This window comes from Cetorhinus maximus, chromosome 10 (genome assembly GCF_964194155.1).
Source record: "Cetorhinus maximus chromosome 10, sCetMax3.hap1.1, whole genome shotgun sequence".
NCBI classification, from domain to species: domain Eukaryota; kingdom Metazoa; phylum Chordata; class Chondrichthyes; order Lamniformes; family Cetorhinidae; genus Cetorhinus; species Cetorhinus maximus.
In genome coordinates this window covers 83959965-83981537 of record NC_135888.1, presented here as the reverse complement: position 1 = coordinate 83981537, position 21573 = coordinate 83959965, and the positions used below count along the sequence as shown (strand labels likewise).

Below are 21573 nucleotides of genomic sequence, written 5' to 3'. Positions count from 1 at the left end.
CCCCTTGGAAGGACTGCCCCATATGCAGTTAAACAGCCCAACTGAGTGAAATTAATATATTTTTCATCTAAGTCACAGTCCTTCATTATTTTATTTCATGGCACATTTCAGTCATAGCATCCCGCTCCTCTGCCAACCCCAGATGGCTGACTCAATTACAGTTGGTCCACTGTGTAGATTATAGATTTTACAAGCTCTGACTGCCTTTGCCCTTTGTGCACCCATTACACCCTTACACCCTTTCTTCCTGCTCTGCTGAGACATAACCACCATTGCTATTGGGGGAGGTGTTGTATAATACTATAAAACTATATAACCGTGCTGTTGGGCAGAAACCGCTCGGTACTATTTACACCTTTCATATCTATGGTGATAATTCCAAATATTTCACTGCAGCAATAACTTAAAGTCTTACCTGGAGTAAGATGCCCTTTCAACCAAGGTCATAAACAGTAAGAATGAACTTTTGATCTCATTTGTGAACACAGTAATACCAGGGCTAATCAAACACTGATTGTATCAATGCATCTACAGACTGAAGCTCCAAATTCATCTCACACATTGTTGCGTAAGCTAACCCCCTCAGTATAAGGTCGAAAATAATTTCTTTGTCCATTTCTAAAACAGATTTTTATTTTCTGTATCTCATATTTATTTTTATACAATAATTCATAAGGTAAAATAATAAATTCTTCACAATGGGTGTTAACCTGATATTTCTAAATCCATTTTTCTAATATGTAACATGAGGCCCTTGTAACTAAGGAAGTTTAAAGGTTTTACTTTAACTGGCATGCTTGCTATTTTTGAACCAATTTTAAGGATGTAATTAATTTTGAAAGGTTGACTATTTTTCTCTATATGTCTGTATTATAGTGCTGACGGAGATTCCAAAAATTGTTATTGATTTCTTCTTGCTGTAGTTTACAAGAGAGAACATGTCTTCGCCTGAGAACCTTGTGCCTTTTGTGATTCGTCATTAGCTGCAATTTGAAAAAGAGAGAAAAAATTGCACAATAAATGAAGTCCGGTTTGATTATGATACAAATTAGATCAATAGTCTTATAATGTTTAACTTATAGTTTAAAAATTACTGCAAGCACAAATATAATTTATGTGTAGGTACATCAGCTCTTGGCAGCAGCCTAAAGAATCTGAATATTTGTTTCTTATTTTCATTTACTCATACCTTTAACGTATTATGGGGTGAATTTTGAGTGGCTTCACTTGGCAGATATGCAGTAGTTATACCCCAAAAATGGTGAACAATGATGTAGTATGGCTGCGCAATAATTCATCAGGGGCCTACTGCTCGGTATCCATACTGGTCTTCTAAGATAAGCAGTAGGCCCGTTTAAAATGGAAATTAGGGTCCAATGTTGTCAATAGGACCTGATTGCCATTTATGGACTCTTCTGGCCTGTGCATGTACAGCACATGATCTCACCCGGTGCGGAGGGGGGCCGGGAAGGAGGAGGACCTCTTCGTGAACCTGCTCCTGGGCTTGGCCAAGTTAGCCATTAACAGGTCCAGGCAGCGGGTGATCGAGGGGGTCATCCCACCCGAATGTTTGGCCTTCTTCCGCGGCTACGTTCACAGCCGGGTGTCCCTGGAGAGGGAGCACGTGGTGTCTGCCAGCACCGTTGAGGCCTTCTGTGCCCAGTGGTCACCAGGGGGACTGGGGTGCTTTAACACATTTTGATTTGATGTTTGTAAGTTTTCTTTAAACTTTGTCTTTGGTTTTACAGCTTACCTAACATAGGGGCTGTGTTTACTTTATCCCTCATTTTGTTAATTTAGTTTAATTGGTTGACTTTAAAAGAGCTACAGCACATGATCTGACCAGGATTAGGTGGCTGTTCAGCAAAGACAGGGTGAGCCCCTGCACTTTTTTTGAGAGTCCTCCTCCTGGCCCAAGAATTCTAGTCTGGACAGCTCTAAATTTCTTCCTTTCTTCCTGTAGAATCATCTTCTCCCCCAACCCATGTTGGAAGCCAATCTTCTGCTGACCCAAAGGCCAAATAGACCATCTGATATTGCAGCAGCTAGCGGGTTGCTTCAGTGCACTTGGATTCTGGCCATAACCTGCTGGCCAACTATCTGATACAGCTCTGTGGGAAATCCGTCCCTACTTGTCTAATTTAAGTGTTTTCAAGATGCACTGGCTTGTAGCTATACTGATATATTTTACATAGAATTTACAGCATAAAAATGGGAATCTTGAACCAGTGGTCTGGGTAACTTGAACCAATGGTCTATGCCGGTGTTTGTGCTGCACACAAACCTCTTCCTATTTCATCTAACTCATTTGGCATATCCTTTTATTTTCTGATTCATCTTCAGATGTCTAACCTTGTTTTGCTGCAAGTTCTTCTTCCTTTCGTTGTTTCTCTTCCTCGATGGCTTTCACTTTTGCCTCATGTTCATCAGCCAATGCTTTCCACTCCGTTCTGTTGTTAAGTATGCCACTGAGCATAGGCTGAATTTCAGGATGAAACCTGGTGAATTCCTGATATAACAGAAATATTGTTATTAGTGCAAATGCATATTCACAACAATCAAATGTTCTCAATATAGATAAGCGTGATGTGGTGTATGCTGGCAGGAAAGGTAATGAGGTCACTGTATTTGTTTTATGATTTGGAGACCAGAGCTGTTAACAATACTCCATGCAGGGTCTAACCAAGGTTGTATATAAGTTTAACATAACTTATCAGCTTTTCAATATTTAAAATCAATTCCAGTGTTTTGTTTATGGCCTATTAACCTGCAAGCTACTTTTGTGATTTGTGCACCTATGATCCCCTTGTTCCTCTAACTCATTTAAGCACTTGTCTTCCAAGCAGTACATGCTCTCTTTACCCTTCCTACCAACATGCATCTTGGACTCTTTACAGTCACCTTCATCTTTACACCATCTTACACCCATGTCTCAGTCACCCTCTCCAAATTTTGTTCCTTCCATCTCTGTACACAATCCATTTCTCACATTCACAGCTTTCATTTTCTCCTTACTGGAGAAGAGATTGCAAAACTCCTGGAGAGGCAGAAAAAGGTGGCAGGGACCTCCCGTGACAAACATCGGCCATTGGCAAGCTATGCCTTTTTGGTTCATTGGGAAGGAAGTATTGTTCTAGGAGGCTGCAGATGTCAGCAATGGCCTGCTGCGAAAGCCTGAGCTCAGATATGTTGAGAGAGCTCATTCCCTGACGGTAGATCTCAGATTGGGGTCTCGTCTCCTTCAAGCTGGATCGCCATGTCCATTTCTTCTGTCCTGTCAAGTGGCATGTGGAGAGCAGGAGGTGGCTGGTGCTGATCTGTTTCTGGTGCTGCTGCTGTTGGTGTTACTCCTCGCCTTGATCCTCAGAGGTCAAAAGTAGAGCTGCATAAACTGCACCCATGCTGCAGTGAAGGCTGACAGCAGGGAGGAGGTGGCTCAACAAATATCCCCATCCTCAATGATGGGGGAGCCCAGTATATCAATGCAAAAGATAAGGCTGAAGCATTTGCTACAATGTTCAGCCAGAAGTGCCGAGTGGATGATCCATCTCAGCCTCCTCCAGAGCACTCAGCATAACAGATGCCAGCCTTCAGCCAATTCAATTCATGCCTTGTGATATCAGGAAATGGCTGAAGGCACTGGATACTGAAAAGGCTATGGGCCCTGACAACATTCCGGTAATAGTACTGAAGACTTGTGCTCCAGAACTTGCCACGCCCCCAGCCAAGCTGCTCCAGTACAGCTACAACACTGGCATCTACCCGGCTGTGTGGAAAATTGCCCAGGTATATCCTGTACACAAAAAGCAGGACAACTCCAACCCGGTCAATTATTGCCCATCAGTCTACTCTCGATCGTCAGTAAAGTAATGGAAGGGGTCATCTACAGTGCTATCAAGCAGCACTTGCTTAGCAATAACTTACTCATTGATGCCCTGTTTGGTTTCCGCCAGGGCCACTCAGCTTCCGACCTCATTACAGCCTTGATTCAAACATGGACAAAAGAGCTGAACTCCCAAGGTGAGGTGAAAGTGACTGTCCTTTTCATCAAGGCCATATTCGAATGAGTATGGCATCAAGCAGCCTAGGGAAACTGGAGCCAATGGGGGTCAGGGGGAAAACTCTCCACTAGTTGGCGTCATGCCTAGCACAAAGGAAGATGGTTGTGGTTGTTGGAGGTCAGACATCTCAGCTCCAGGACATTACTGCAGGAGTTCCTCAGGGTAGAGTCCTCGGCCTAATCACCTTCAGCTGCTTCATCAATGACCTTCCCATCATAAGGTCAGAAGTGGGGATGTTCGTTGATGATTGCACAATGTTCTGCACCATTCACGACTACTCAGATACTGAAGCAGTCCATGTCCAAATGCAGCAAGACCTGGACAATATCCAGGCTTGGGCTGACAAGTAGCAAGTAACATTCGCCCCACACAAGTGTCAAGCAATGACCACCTCTCACAAGAGAGAATCCAACCATCGCCCCTTAATGTTCAATGGCATTACCATCACTGAATACCCCACTATCAACATCCTGGGAGTTAACATTGACCAAAATCTGAACTGGACTAGCCATAGAGATACTAGGGCTATGTCATGAAGCTATTAATGTATATAATATTTTGGAAAATATTTTTCTTTTAAAATAGAGGTTTAGTCTGTGGGTGTGTATTAATTGGATTAAAGCCAGCTAGTCTGGGTGCTTTGATGTATACTAGTTTTGATATGTAAGAGAGATTCACATTTTTTGAATAGAGCATTCAAGAAGTATGGTGAAAATGGACATCTATCTAGCAACTACCAAGCAATATGTTTATATTACTAATAAAATTGGTACTATGAAAGGTGTTTCATTGTTAAAAGATGGAGTTCAAAGAGCCTGGTGAGGCAATGAGAATTTGCATTCAATCAGTGATGGTAGGTATAACTTCAGTAGTTTTCAGGTGTGCAAAGCAGAGGCAATGTAAGATCAAAGCCTACCACTTTGTCTGCAAGGAACCAAAGTGAAAAGAACCTCATTTTGAATTTGTACGGTGAAAATGCTTTGCCTGGTGTTTGGTTAAGTCTATGGGTTACTGTTGCCTTAATGGAGATTAGTTCGGGAATTTGTTAAAAGTTATGATTGTAGTAATTTGTAGCCATGTGTATATATATTTTAAGCTGTGTTAATTAATAAAATGTTTCATTTAGTTTAATGTAAAATCTTGAGAACTGGTGGTCTGATTCCTGAATTTAGAGTTGCATCTCTAACACAATACTTAAAATTATAGGTCAATACAGTTGTTTAAAGTGTCCCTCTTGGATTTAAATAGCTTCACTTTAGCAACTGCATCAGTCATAACAGGCTACAAGAGCAGTTCAGAGGCTAGGAATCATACAACGAGTAACTCACTTCTTGACTCTCCAAAGCCTGTCCACTATCTACAAAGCACAATTCAGGAGTGCACAATTCACTTCCCTGGATGAGTGCAGCTCCAAAAACACTCAAGAAGCTTGACACCATCAAGGACAAAGCAGCCCGCTTGCTTGGCACCACATCCACAAACATTCAATAACTCCACCACTGACACACAGTAGCAGCAGTGTGTACCATCGACAAGATGCACTGCAGGAATTCACCAAGGCTCTCCTTAGACAGCCCCTTCCAAACCCATGACCACTATCATCTAGAAGGACAAGGGCAACCGATGGATGGGAACACCACCATCTGCAAGTTCCCCTCCAAGTCACTCACCATCCTGACTTGGAAATATATCATCATTCCTTCATTGTTGCTGGGTCAAAATCCTGGAACACCCTCCCTAACGGCACTATGAGTGTACATATACCACATAGTGATTCAAGATGGCAGCTCACCAACACCTTCTCTAGGGCAACTAAGGATGGCCAATAAAGGCAGGCTCAGAAGCCCATATCCCATGAATGAATAAAAAAAGGTGAAGATCAAGGTAAGTGAAGTTCAAGACAGGTGAACTGACTTCCAAGAAGTTAGAAATCGCCTGTCAAGCAGTGAAAGCACTCTGAGATGAAGTGCTATGAACAGCAGCCACTCACCTAGGTCCAGCTGCAATTATTCAGTTTCATTCTTTGAAGACTTCCCAACCCACCAGTTTCACTGAAGAAGCTTGCCGTGCTGAGTTCTCGCATGTTGACCTTGCTGAGTCCCACACAGCTCGGGAAAACTGGCTCTTAAATTCAGAATGCTCCAATAAATCTTTAGTTAGGCGGGTATTTAAACATTGTAGTTACATGCTCAAAAGCTCCATGGGGGTTTCCCATTCATCTCAAACCTGCCTGGGTTAAGCTGAGAATTGGGTGGGATCAATCAGGTCGTGACTCATCGCCACTTTTCTAGGTCTTAACTCCAGCCCCTGCCCCTGAACCCTGCCCCTGCCTCACCAATTTGGCAGTTAAAACTCTGCCCTAATAATCCAATAGGGAATTCAGGAGAAACTTTTTACTCTCTACCACATTAATTAGTTGAGACATATAGCATAGATAAATTGAGGGGAAGCTAAATAAACACATGAGGAAGATAGGAATAAAAAGCGCATGGTGAAGAGGTTAAATGAAGGAGGCTTCTGTGTGGGGCAAAAACACTAGTGACAATACTATGCAATGCTTATTTTTCTTAATTCTACTTGAGGGTGATAATAATGGGCAAATGACCTTGAGAAAAGTTTCTTAATTTTTTAGCAATAGCCCAACATTTCAAGCTGAGGATAGTGAGATTTCTAAAATGAGAAACATCTCTATTATTTTTACACCAGGTGGTGCACTGGGCTATTATAATGGACGTAGCCAATGTTATTACGATATTCTAGTAAGGAGGATGAGAGCTACACATCCGCCTGCTGGAATCTTGCCAACAGGAAAGACACTCCCAAAAAACACATTACTTGGTGGGTGAAACTGACAGCTTTTAATTTCTTTGAGCTTGTTACTGTTGAAGTGCACATTAGAAGTCATGTAGGTACCCACTATTCACTTTTGAGTGTATTTAAATTGGTTGAAAATAACATGATGCAAGCTAAAAAAGACTTTCCCTTTCCTTTGTTGTTTCTCTGGGCTGAACAAACGTTGCGGTGGGGCTGAGGCGGGGTGAACTTCCGGAAATAAACATGACGAGGAGCTAACCGGTTCCACACCAGCCTGCCCCACAGCCATGACATGCTGCGGCTGGGCTTAGCAAGGCCAAAGTGGGACTTCCGTCCCTCACTGGGGGGGAATTCCTGTCCTCTGGAGCAGCCGGCCAATCCAACTGGCAGGCAGCTCCATCAGTCCCAGCGACACCAAGAGCCAAGAGTAGTGCTGGGACTGCAAGAAGAAGGTGGAAAAGGCCTGGGGCTCCTTAAAGCTGGTAAGACCAGTGTCTTGGGCAGGGAGGGTTTCAGCTGATCAAGGATGGTGGGGTGGCTTAAGGCTGGGGTGGGGTGTGGCTAGGGAGAATTGGGGGTGATCGATCTTCGGGAGGGCTGGCCCGGTCCACAAAGGACAGCCACAAATTATTGACAGCCCCCTTCCTTCCCGCCCTTTGTAGGCTCCCTTTTAACAAAAGGTTGGGCTGCCCGCTCCTGTCTGGCTTCCCACGCCAAATGTTTTATAGCGTAGGCAGTATATTGACCCTTGATTACCTATTTGAATAAGGCGTGTGGGCTGATGATTTCAGCACCTGCCCAACCCCCGTATTATGAGGGTGAGCTCAGGGCTGGGTGGGAAGGTGGTGGGGGCACCCACCCACCTTGGGGGCACCCCTTGCTGGAAACATGTCTGGCGGGGGCACATACAATGCAGCCCTCTGTCTTTTAAAGATATCGGGCAGAATCTTCTGTTCGGTGAGCGGGGTGAGGTCAGGCGTGCGTCCTGATGTCACCCCGCATCATTTAGATTTTCAGTTCGGCGGGCATGCAGCCACTGTCAAAGGCCTATTAAGGCCATTAATAAAGTAATTAACATGATTAATGGGCTTGCCCGTCCAACCTTAAGGTTGGCGGGCAGGCCAGGAACCCTGGCGGGCTTCTGAAAAAACATGAAACCTCATCCACGGGCGGGATGAGGTTTCATGAGGGTATTAAAATTGTTATAAAATGTTTAAATAAAAGAAATTCACATGTCCCAGCTCATGTGACAGTGGCACATGAGTGGACGTGTCAGTAATTCTTTTCCCCTTCTTTACTGAAATTTTCAAACCAGAGCCGATCTCCCTGAGGCAACACTTTGCTTTAGGGAGATCTGTAGCATAAACAGACAAATCATTTCCATTTAAGAGATGCAGACTAGTTTGCGTATTTTTCAACTTCTTTCATACGGGAAAACACAGCAAATATATAGAAAGGAAGAGAAAAGTGAACATAGGCCCCTTGGAGAACGAGGCTGGGGAAATAATAATGGAGAATCAGGAAATGGCAGAGGTGTTGAATAAATACTTTGCATCAGTCTTCATGGTAGAAGACACTAATAGCATCCCAAAAATACTAAATAATCAAGGGGCAAAAGGCGGGGAGGAAATAAATACAATAACTATCACGAGAGAAAAAGTACTCGGGAAACTAGTGGGACTAAAGGCCGATAAGTCCCCTGGACCTGATGGGTTGCATCCTAGGACATTAAAGAAAGAAGCAACAGAGGTAATAGATGCACTGGTAGTAATCTTCCAAAAATCCTTAGATTCTGGAAAAGTCTCAGAGGATTGGAAAACTGTCAATGCAAACTCCCTTATTCAAAAAGGGAGGGAGACAAAAAACAGGTAACTAAAGGCCAGTTAGCTTAACATCTGTCATTGGGAAAATGTTAGAGTCTATTATAAAGGATGTAATAGCAGAGCATTTAGAAATGCATAACCTAATCAAGCAGAGTCAGCACGGCTTCATGAAGGGGAAATCATGCCTGACAAATTTATTAGGATTCTTTGAGGAGGTAACAAGCAGGATAGATAAAGGGGTACCAGTAAATGTAATCTATTTGGATCTCCTAAAGGCGTTCGATAAGGTACCACACATAAGGCTACTTAATAAGACAAGAGCGCATGATGTTGGAGGTAGTATATTAGCATGGATAGTGGATTGGCTCATTAATAGAAGACAGAGAGTTGGGATACAGGGGGCATTTTCAGGATGGCAAACTGTAACTACTGGAGTGGCACAGGGATCAATGCTGGGGCCACAATTATTCAAAATATATATTAATTACTTGGATGAGAGAAGTGAATGCACTATTGCCAAGTTTGTGGATGACACAAAAATAGGGAAGGAAGGCAAGTGGTGAGGATGGCACAAAGAATCTACAGAGGGATATAGACAGGTTAAGCGAGTGGGAAAAGACGTAGCAGATGGAATATAACGTGGGGAAATGTGAGGTTATGCACTTTGGCAGGAAGAATAGAGGAGCTGAATATTATTCAAGTGGAGCAAAACTGTAGAAAGCTACAGCACAGAGGGGTTTGGGAGTCCTCATGCATGAATCACAAAAAGCTAACATACAAGTTCAGCAGGTAATAGGGAAGGGAAATGGAATGTTGGCCTTTATTTCAAAGGGAATGGAGTATAAAAATAGGGAAGTCTTGCAAATACTATACAAGGCACTAGTTAGACCACACCCGCAATACTGTGAACAGTTTTGGTCGTCTTATCTAAGGAAAGATATACTGGTATTGGAGGCAGTCCAGAGAATGTTCACTAGGTTGATCCCGGGTATGGAGGAATTTTCTTATGAGGAGAGGTTGAATAGGTTGGTCCTGTACTCACTGGTGTTTAGAAGAATGAGAGGCAACCTTATTGAAACATATAAAATTCTTGGGGATTTGACAGGGTCGATGCTGAGAGGTTGTTTCCCCTTGTGGGAGAACCTAGGACCAGAGGGCAAAATCTCAGAGTAAGGGGTTGCCCATTTAAGACAGAGATGAGGAGGAATTTCTTTTCTCAGAGGGTAGTGAATCTGTGGAATTCTTTACTACAGAGAGCTGTAGAGGCTGGGTCGTTAAGAATATTCAAGGCTGAGATAGACAGGTTTTTAATCAGTAAGGGGATTAAGGGTTATAGGGAAAAGGCAGGCAAGTGGAGCTGAGGATTATCAGATCAGCCATGATCTCATTAAATGGAGGATTCGATGGGTCGATGGGTCGAATGGCCTACTTCTGCTCCTACGCCTTATGGCCTTATGGTCTAACATCCCCAGAAACAATTTTGAAATTATCACAATATTGGCAAGCTATAAATTTTGTAAATCCTCCACTCAGTCAGCAGAACCTTACATGCAACCAGAACACGCTGATTAATCCTAAACTTATGTCCATGATTATCCATATGTGCTGGCTCTCTGACTTCCCATCTTCAGGGTATGGCATTGCAAAAAATGCCTGCAATTTAATTTAGACTGTATCATTTAGTGATTCATATTATCTGAAACAGGACCAATGTGTCGGTTACAACAATTAGACTTATGTGTCAGTATGGATTGCAATGAACTATTTCTTTGGAGGAGAAGTACTGTCACAAAGTATTCTATCCAGAAAGGTTATGTAAAATGTTTAATCCTTTAGAGAAAATATTTTCCAGTCTACTGGTGAAAGAGTAATCATCTCCAAATGTGCCATTTTGGATTTTCCAGCCAGAAAGATTTCCTTGGGTGACATAAAAAACTGCCGTTGACTGTTTTCCATTAAACTTCACAGGATTTGCAACATTCCTGATCCTGAAAAATTGATTCTAATATTCAACCTAAATAGAATTTCAATACTTATAATGGTGTGCTTAACTGTTTACTGCACTGGAACGCAGCTGCAGGGCAGTTTGGGCTGCATACTTGTAAATGTCAATCTAGATAATCAACTAGTAAGATAAATGGAAAACACAAAAACACAAATTGATCAAAATAGACACGCATGTACACAAAACGAGTCAGAAAAGACTATGGGAAGAATTTTCCCCCCATCGGGGGAGGAAGTGCAGGAGCGGGTGCGGGCAGGCGCGCCTCCAATCAGTGCCCCCAATCGGAGGCGTGCCGCCATTTTACGTGGGCAGGCTAATTAAGGCCTGCCCAGCATGACGTCTGTCAGGAAGCACTATGCGCTCCCTGTGCGGGCGGCGGGGGGAATCCTTCAGCCAAGAGTGCGCTCTTTCGCGCATGTGCGCGAAAGAGCGCACTCTTCTCCCTGAGGCTAAATGCTGCCTCAGGGAGATCGGTTCCAAATGTAAAAAATGGTAAAGGTACAAAAACAAAATTACCCTGACATGTCCCTTCATGTGACACTGTCACATGAGTTGGGACATGTCCATCACTTTAAATCAAACATTTATTAAATTTTAAAAAACCCTCATGAAACCTCATCCCACCCGTGGATGAGGTTTCATGCTTTATCTGAAGCCCGCCAGGGCTCCCAACCTGCCCGCCAACCCTAAGGTTAGACAGGCAGGTCCATTAATGAGGTTAATGACTTTGTCAATGGCCTCAATAGGCCGTTGACAGGTCAGCGGGCGCACAGCTGATTCGGCTGCGCCCCCGCCGACATGAAAATAGAAATGACACGAGGTGACGTCGGGAGTTCCACCCGACATCATCCCGCATTATTTTACGCGTTGGCGAATGGGGGACGCGGCCCGCTCGCTGACTAAAGATCCTGCCCTATCAGCCCAATAAGTATCATGCTATCTGTTAAAAGGTGCAACACGTACACCATGATTCCAAGTCACTAGTAACGTTAACTCCTTGCAAAACAAATACACGGAAAACAAAGCACTTATGGTCAAGTTCAAGAAAAACTGGGAAATTCCTCTAACTCCCTATAGCAAATAACCCTGCCTCAGGAGATCAAAATGTTACCATAATGCATCATTGGACATCTTTAACTATCCTTCTTTCTTCCCCTATCCTCCAAGTCCCCGTAAATGTTTGTAGACTGTACAGGACTGGAAAAGACCATTTCCATTGCATCACACTGGTCTTGATTGTCTCACACTACTTTTCAAACAATTTCTCACACATTTTGCCTTTCCAACAAAAATTTTCCATCATCCTTCTGTAATTTATACCTTCCTTTATTTCTTCTGCCTTCTTAAGTAGACTATTCCACATGATCACTACCCTCTGTATACAGAAGTTATATTTTAACCATGCATTCATTTTAAACATGAATGGTTTTTTCAATAATATGGAGCTTAATTGAACATATTTGAGTCTGGTAGATAAGGGAAATAGGTCTCAAAACCTCTTGTTTGGAGGGCATTTTCACACTTACTTATAAAATAAATTTGCATGTTTTAAATAACATTTCCATAATAATATTTAAAGCAATCCTTAAATATTTTACTGCCTATATTCTTACCTTGTATACAAATGTGCAGACAAAGTCAATGAAGCCAACTTGAAGTTTTGGAAGTTCAGCAGCCTTGTTTCTGTCCATCATGGGCTAAAAGAGTCACGAAGAGACTAAGTAATACTTTACATAACCAGAAACACCATTCAGTTCAAAATGTGTTCATTCTGACATTTGTCACTCATTGCTCTCAAGTTAATTTTTCAAGTTACTTATTGAATTACAACCTGTTAAATACCTTGCAACAGAAAGGTTCAAGATATTATTCTATCATTTTGCATTAAGTCATTGTATCAGTACTTACAATAGGTTGCTGTTCTAATACAGTTCGTTCTAAATCACCTTGTTCCCAGAATTCGGCTGCTACAGAAAGAGCTACCTTAAATGGAAAGAGAAAATGTCAGATCTGGGACAGTGTAACAGCACGGAATTGGCTGACATCAGTTTTAATGTAGGAATATAGGGCTTCTCATTATTGTAAAGCATATTGACGTGTAAGAAATGTTGTTCAGTTCATCTATTTAATAGTTGGCTATTATTGCCATCACGGAGTCATGGGGACAGCAGTTGACTTCATCCAGTCATTCCTAGGAAGTGTCTGGTCATACTAGTTGATGATTACCATGGAGGTGTGGCAACTATTGGGAGTGGGAAACATGTCCCCAGCACTTTAACAAACATTAATTAAAGTGCACTAGGGGTAGTGGATCATGTTGGGTGGATTTCTCTTTATGGTTTTAGGATAATGAGGATGGTGTGATGGAAATCCAGAGTCTAAAGCCTAGATTTTTGTAATGACTGACAGCTTCTCCAACATTGTGAAAAGGGAAGAAAAGTTAAAATCCGAAAATCCCACCCACGGTCATGGCACCTCCCACTTTCGCAGGAATGGGCCCAGGTCGAGACTTGCGTATGCGCATTTCACAGAGGCAGCTGCCCATATAAATAAGTAGCTTCCTCCAGTCAATTCTAATTTTGGTGACCCAGGTGTGTGAAACATGATGTGTGCTGATTAGACCTGATAGGAGCAGGTCTAAACTTTGTGGAGTCCTTTGGAGCAGTGAGATATCTTTTTGGAGAGATAGGGTACCTCTTTAGATATAGTCCCAGGATACCATTGGGGGAGGTCAGTTGTCCTTTGCGAGAAGTCAGGTGCTCTTTAGGGTTATTAAGAGTAAGTGTAAAAATGTATAAACTCATTAACTGTCAAGCTCATTGGAAGCGTCAAAAGGCAGCTGTCAAACAGTTAAGCCGTTTACAACTGTCCTTTAAATCTTTGAAAAAGGCCTGGAGTGTTTTTTGTAAAAATCATTACTTGCTTTTTCACTCTGTTGACATAAGCCTGAGGGCTACTATTACTGGATTAATGCTGTATGATTGATTTCAGAACCTTCCAGTATCACAGCAAGGTGCCTTCCATTCCACAGTATGACTGACAGATCCAAGTGGTTATAGATTCTTTGGCATGGGGCTATGAATTCCAATGCTTATTTTTATAAGGGATTGCGCACTTCAATGAAATTATGTTCTCATAAGGGATTATATTGTTGAAGGGATGCAAGTGTAGTGAATGGGTTTTTATAAATGAAAGTTTTTTTAAAAATAAAGTCTACAATGGACACTTAGAACTTCATTTTATTTAATCTCTGTGTGGCTTCTGAGGTCTGCCAATGGTGGATACTGGGCAAGTTGGCATGGTAGGTGTAAGGGTAAAGGGTGGTGGCCATGAGTTGGCACTAAGTTGGCATGGTGCTATAAAGAGCCAGGGGGTTGGGCAGAAGGTTATAGGTTGGCATGGAGGGTATGAGGGGTCATAGGTGTGGTGGGTAGGGGGAACATGAGATGGCATGGAGCATATGAGAGGTCAGGGGTCAGTGAGGGGAAAGGGTTTGCATGGTTGGGACATGGGGAGTGCTTGAGGGTTTGACGGTGAGAGCTTTTTTAAAAAAAACTTCAGCACAATGCCGGGGCACAGAGGCAGGCCTTCCACCCAGCTCACCTCCACACCTGGCGGCCTCTGTACTCAATCTAGGGTTTCCCAGCCTGACTCCTAGAGAACCCCACCACCCCAGGATGAAAATTCCAACTTCCAGGGCACTTTCTCTTGGGTCAGGTTTGCGGAGACGGAAACCTGCACTCCCGACCTGAGAGCCAAAATCCAGGCCTAAGCATTGCACCCTGTGACTTTTCTGATTGGGAAACTTTCCATGGGAGGTTATTTGCTTGTCATGCTTTTCAGAGGAGAACAGGAATAACAAATATTTCTCCTGTGCTTGCTGCCTCTACTTCCTGGCTGGACCCTTTTTCTGAATTTTATACATTGGCTGAATTTTGTACATTGCTTTTAATTACACAGTCTCCTCCATTTTTCTTTTTTGTATATAGGCCTGAATTTTTCCCGTGTTGGGGGGCTCGGTGGGAGCCGGCGGGGGCGGTCGCGGAACTGACCGCCGCCTGAGATTGGCTCCACGCTGCCATTTTATGCAGGGGGGCCAATTAAGGCTCGTCCAGTGTAATATGCAAGCGGTAGCGAGCGCTACCTGTGCGGGCAGGGGGAGGAGGGAGAATCAGGTCCAGCAGTCTTTCGCGCATGTACGCGAAAGAGCGCTTTAATCTCGCGAAAGAGCGCTTCAATCTCCCTGAGGCACATGGCTGCCTCAGGGAGATTGAAGTGCTTTTGAAAAAGATAAATGAATGTAATAAAAAGTTAATGAAACATGTCCCTTCATGTCACTCTGTCACATGAGATGGGACATGTGTTTATTTTTCAGAAAAACCTTTTATTTAATGCTTTAGGAAACCTTATCCCGCTCATGGATGAGGTTTCTTAAAAAAAGGCCGCTTGGCCTTTTCGCTTGCCCGCCAACCGTAACAAACGAAACATCACAAGACAGCGCAGGCCCAACATCATCGCGCATCATTTTACGCGCCAGCATGTCGGGCCCACCCCCGCACGCCGACTGAAACATCCTGGCCATAATGTTCTCCCTGCCTTTTTTTTCTTTATTCTGCTGGCTTTGGTGTAGTACCTGACAAAGAGGACAGGATACATGTTCTGAACGCAGTGCATAACTGCCATGAGGAAGATGAGCTTGTGAGGGGAAAACGCTTTTAGAAACTATTACATTTATCAGACATAATTTGCCTTTTGCAAATCCATGCTGACTGTTCTCCTGTAATCCATGACTTTCTAACTGAGTATTAATTTTATCCTATTGTGTGAACCTGAAAAGAGAATCAAGCCTAAATGATCTGTAGTTAACTAGTTCACCCCTTTCTTCCTTCTTTAAAATGTGTTAACCTGCGAATCCTCCAGTCCTCTGGCACAATTTCCATAACTAAGAATGCTTGAAAGATTGTATGGGATGTTGGCACGTATCTACAATGATTACACAGTGAACTCTAATCATTGTTATTTTGCCCATTCCTAAATAAGGCATCAATATAAATGGGTACAAGAGATTAAATGGGGAATTATTCTGATTCATAATGCTTCAATCAACTCCTCAGCAAATTATTCAAAGAAAGAACACTTAAGCAGAAATAACACTGAAAGTTATATAATTTTTTTACCTTGCTCTGCACTTCCCAAGGTTTTGTGATGGCAGATAGATCACATGCTGTCATCATCATGGCCCTAAATTAATGATGACATGATTATATATAGAACATAAATTAAACTCAGTACTATAATCACAATAATAATTAGTACCATAATTACAAGTAACCATGGTATCAGAATTGTGGCAAATGTCTTGGATGGAAGCATAGCATAATTAATGTTTAGTTGTAAAAATGTTAAGCCAAAAAATTTCAGATTGTATAAGCTTAATTAAAGCTATGTTTCTTCATCACATTTTAAAACCCATTTGTAGATTTGAAATTTCAAAGAGATTCCATCAAAAAAAACTGGAAGTGTACTTACATGATAATTTCTTTCCTGGTTGTTTGCAGTATCATAAACTGCACCCATTCGTCAGTACTTTCATATGTTTCAGACAAATCTACTATCTTTTGAAACATTGTTCTTTTTCTGTCATGACATAGAAACACACCAATCGAATATTAAGTTAATAAAGTTTACATTTAATTGATTATTTCCAATGAAAATTAGATAAAATTCCAATCTGTGTTTAAGGTATTTGAGAAACATACTTGAAATAAAGTGCCAAATCTGTAGCAATGATGGCAATGTCCATCAGGTGTAATACATGTTCATACTGTCTTCTGTTGAGATTTTGGTAGATATTTAAATCCTGTTAAAAATCAAATAACATCCACAAAGCAAAAACATGAGACCAAATTGGCACCATCTACATTAATCTACATTGTTGTAGAAACCATGTGAAAAGGAAACTATTTTGGAGCACACTATTAACTATTTTCAAAATTCATTCTAATCTACCTTTACTTTTTCCTGATTATTTTCTCCATCATTATCTTCAGCCATATGTTTCCTATGGCAGTAGGATAGGAAAATGATTTGATTCTGTGCTTCAGAGAAAGCTGTTAATTGGATCCTGAGTCAGGTGGTGAAATATGAAACTAGACGCCAATCCTTTTCCCTGATAATATGTTTATTTACAGAATGAAGCATTACATATGTCTGCCTCCTACCTACTATCACCCACATGTCCCAGTAGTCTCTATTTATATGTGCTCTAGATACTCATGTAAATGATGCCCCTCACCTGTGTATGCTTAACCTTGGTAATGTAATTAATATACTATTAACAAAAGCCAGTCTTAAACCAATTGTTAAGAAGTATACAGGTTCACCCTGATGACATGTGTCCTTTGATTTTTCTTACCCTCCAATGGGAAGTATCTACTCTTTGGTGATTGCCTCTCCTAGAAACGTGACAGAATTAGGTGCAGTTCCGGATAGGTGATTAAACCTCTGTCCTGACAATCGGTCAGAGTCTGAATTGGTGTTACAAAGAACTGTGTCACTTGACAATAGAGTTCTTTTTAAAGATTAATATTTTTCTTTTGTTATCAAGTCAAAAGATATCAGTGCTGCATAGCTCTTGAATGTTGTGGCAACATTAAGCATTCCCAGATGAAGCATAATGTAATGGGGTAGATGCTCTAAAATTGCGCCTGAGTTCCACCAACAGATCACCAGCACTTAATCAATAATTGTGGGTTAATTTTAATTTAACTCTCCCAGCAGTAAACTTATAGGATTTCATTGACTGACCATTTTGCACCCTTCCCTATATCACTTTCCATTGTGGAAAATAAAATCAGATAGGACATAAAATAGACAATCAACCTGAACTCATCTGTTTTCCATTTAATGGGAGTTAAAATTACCATCGATATGAACATTTCCTACATCAACCATTCCATTATTCTTCCTGAAGCTTTTCTGGTGACAGAACAACAACAATGAGACTAATATACTAGCCCTGCTAAAGTCAGAGATAGAATTTCATTAAAGTGATGGAGTGAAACTGGTGGTATCAAACTGGCTGCCCACCATACGCAGTACTTGACATTCATTAAAACCGATGAAATGTTTTTGAAGTGTAGTCATTACTGTAATCTAGGGGACTATGCCAATCAATTCTGCACAGCAAAGTTCCACAAATAACAATATGATGAAAGACCAAGTAAACTGTTGAAATGGTTTAGGTTGATGAATTGTTTTAGACTAAACAACGGAACAACTGCCTTATCATGGAATGTTTTACATCCACTTCAGAGGGCAGATAGAGTCTTTGTTTATCACATTATATGAAAGGTGGCACCTCTGAGAGTGCAGCACATCGTCAGTATTACATTGCAATGTCATCCTAAATTTTGTGTTCAAGCATCCAGAATTATGCATGATACCACTATCTGACTCAGGTGAAAGTACTACAATTGAACCTTTGTGCAGTGGTAGCATTTCATAGGAGGCAAAAGAAGAGGGCATCCTTCAAATATTGATCCTTAGGGTCAGCTAGTGGATAGTCAAGTGTATAAAGAAAGGATGAAGACTGTTATACTGCTTAGACAGGTTCAGATGAAATTAAGATTGCAGGAGTGTAGAAACTAAGAAGTTTTTGTAAGTACATCTGGAGTTAATGTGCATTGCTAAGTTAATGATGGAGGTTAGAATCATACAGGAAAGGGTGCACTTATATGTTGCTGACATCTTTGTTTAGCTAATGATGATTGGCATGGTAATGGCAAAGAGAGCTGATGTGTTTGCTGGGCAGCAAAAAAAAATCCTGAACCATTCCTACTTTTTCTTAATTTTTCCTGGGATATGGTTGTCTCTGACTATGCCAATATTTGTTGCCCAACCCTAGTTACCCTTGAGAAGGTGGTAGTGAGCTGCCTTCTTGAACTGCTGCAATCCATCTGGTGCAGGTACACCCACAGTGCTGTTAGGAAGGGAGTTCCAGGATTTTGATTCAGTGACAGGAAGGAACGACAATATAATTCCAAGTCAGGATGGCATGTGGCTTGGAGGGTAACTTGCAGTAACTCTGCGAAAATGGCAAGGAAATTCATCACCCTAGTATCAATAGAAAGTAGAAAAAGAACAAAGGAGGACTATTATATTTGCCAAAAACAAACATGTCTTTCAGGTAGTTTTGCTTACATCAAAGATTCCAAGGTTAAGCTTAGCACAAAGGCAGTGAAAATAGTGTGGTATCGATGCCAAAAAGTGTGGTGTTCTGCATGCATTAAATGTGAAATAGCCTACGCTGATGGTGTAATTTTAAGTGAATATAATAAGAATTTCCCTCTATTTTTGTGTAAGCCACTGGTTAATATTGAAAATGTTAATGAAAATAACCACAGAAATGCCAGCTACCTAAAAGCACCATCAATTCATGTTCTTGGCATTCTTTTTCCAATGATCCTTGTATGTAAAATCATATGTAATCTCATTTTCTGATCTCTGTATATTGACTTTTTCTAATTTTTTGACATAATAATCTCTTAATATACATAAAATATTTAAAATTTGTAAAACATATTCAACTTGTGTGTTAGGACCACCATCTTCTACTCCACCACTTCTTGCCTTTGCTTCTGTTTTCTGAGGATTAACACAGTTGTGACATACCTCATCTTGGAGCAGAGTCTTGCTAAACTCCAGGTGATGACGTTCCATAATGGATGAGCCATGAAGTTTTGCCAATGGATCCTGTGACCTATTGTATTCATGAAATGTAATTAATAAGACTGTTTCTTATAATAGCATAGTGGTCAAAATAAGTGCAATAACACATGACAACTACCTTTAGTAATGATTACTCACTTCATTTGATAGAGATTGTTTGTTCCTCTGTGATCAATGTCATGGCAAAATGCAGCTGTCACCATGGCTAAAGCCTCCAGATCTGTGTAGTAGCGCTTTAGTTTTCCAGTCTAAAGCGAAGTTCATAGGGTAGTGTTAATGGTCCAGAATTTTTTGGTATATATGTTTTGTTTTCATAACAACTAAACAATACTAATAAAAGGTTGCACTAGATAGCATCTGCAGCACCACTACTGATATAATATTTAAGAAAAACTGAGCCGAAATGAAAATGCAATGTAATGCAAACCCTTTCCACTTGTTTTAAATAAGTGCTTATGAACAAATCACTGGCAATTTGGATTTTGCACATTAGGTGGTAACTCTCACTTTTGTTTATTCAATTATGAGATGTGGGTATTGCTGGCAAAGCCAGCATTTATTGCACTGAGGGTGCTGAATCTTTGGAATTCTCTACCCCAGAGGGTTGTGGAAGCTTAATCATTGAGCATGTTCAAGACAGAAATCAATAGATTTCTGGATACTAATGATATCAAGGGACATGGGGATAGCACGGGAATGTGGTGTTGAGGTAGATGATCAGCCATGATCTAATTGCATGGTGGAGCAGGCTCGACAAGCCGAATGGTCTACCTCTGCTCCTATGTTCCTATGTTCCTACATCCATAACTGACTTCAAGGAGGCAGTGGTGAGTTGCCTCTTGAACCATTGCAGTCCATGTGGTGTGTTATTTTGATGCTATTTTGAAAGAAATTCCAGGATTTTGACTCAGCGAAAACAAAGGCATGGCAATATAATTCCAAGTCAGGATGCTATGTGACTTGGAGAGTAGATGCTAGTCTCATAGCTATAAAGCAGCAGCTTGGCTAGAGGTGTGGCCAGCTCAGGAGCACAAGTCCAAAGCACTGAAGCCAGAATGTTATTGGAGCCCATAGCCTTTGCTGAATCCAGTGTTGTTCAGCTGTTTCTTGAAATTGACAAAGACAGGCTTCTGTGATGGTGAGGGCCTCAGGAGGAGGCTGAGATGGATCATCCACTTACACTTCTATCTGAAAATGGCTGCAAATGCTTCAGCCTTGTTTTTTGCACTCACATGTTGGTCTCCACCATCACTGAGAAGAGGGGTGTTCAAGGAGCTTCTTCCTCCCAGTAGATGCTGAATTGTCCACAAACGTTCATAACGAGATGTGGTTGGTTCATGAGAACAACCTCCTGCTCCCTCAAACCTATTCTCACTAAACTGTTGACCACCCAAACCCACAACCACTACCACCTAGAAGGACAAGGGCAGCAGATAGATGGGAACGCCACCACCTGGAAGTTCCCCTCCAAGCCACTCACCATCCTGACTTGGAAATACATCACTGTTCCTTCATTGTCGCTGGGTCAAAATCCTGGAACTCCCTTCCTAACAGCACTGTGGGTGTACCTACACCACGGGCTGCAGTGGTTCAAGATGGCAGTTCACCACGGCCTTCTCGAGGGCAACTAGGGATGGGCAATACATGCTGGCCCAGCCAGCAAAGCCCACATCCCGTGAATGAATACAAAAAAAACCCAAGCTCCCTTCCTGGACCCTGTATTAGCAGATATTGTTAATAGTTCTCTTTCTTCAGGTACTGTCTCTCCTTATAAACTGCCGTCATCCATCCCTTTCTCATCCATCCCAACTCTTGACCTCACATTCATGCAAACTATTATCTCATCTCCAATTTCCCTTTCCTTGCCAAACTTCTTGAATGTGTTGTCTCCCAAATGTATACTTAACTTTCACAGAACTCCCTCTAATCAGGTTTCTGCCCCTGTCACATTATCAAAACAGATCTTTTGAAAGATACAAATGACATCCCATGTGACTCTGACAAAGGTAACTTACAACTTCTTTTCCTTCTCAAGTTGCCTTTGAGATAGTTGGCCACACCATCCTCTTCCACTGCTTCTCCACTGTCATCCAACTGAATGAGACTGCACTTACCTGATTCCATTCTTATCTAATCGTAG

General features: G+C 41.7%; 1 protein-coding gene across 2 annotated transcripts in view; it reads right to left on the bottom strand.

Annotated features, from left to right (window-relative positions):
* Positions 1-612: 612 nt before the first annotated feature.
* pde6a (phosphodiesterase 6A, cGMP-specific, rod, alpha) overlaps positions 613-21573 on the bottom strand; it is a 123030-nt gene continuing 102069 nt past the window's right edge. For both annotated transcript variants that reach the window (XM_078550712.1, XM_078550711.1), the window contains 9 exons: positions 19572-19681; positions 19377-19464; positions 16463-16563; positions 16233-16340; positions 15881-15944; positions 12612-12686; positions 12317-12400; positions 2353-2509; positions 613-983 (listed from right to left, as the gene is read on the bottom strand). In XM_078550712.1, the coding sequence (XP_078406838.1) occupies positions 925-983; positions 2353-2509; positions 12317-12400; positions 12612-12686; positions 15881-15944; positions 16233-16340; positions 16463-16563; positions 19377-19464; positions 19572-19681 (846 nt within the window). In that variant the 3' untranslated portion in view covers positions 613-924. The remainder of the gene's footprint in view (positions 984-2352; positions 2510-12316; positions 12401-12611; positions 12687-15880; positions 15945-16232; positions 16341-16462; positions 16564-19376; positions 19465-19571; positions 19682-21573) is intronic.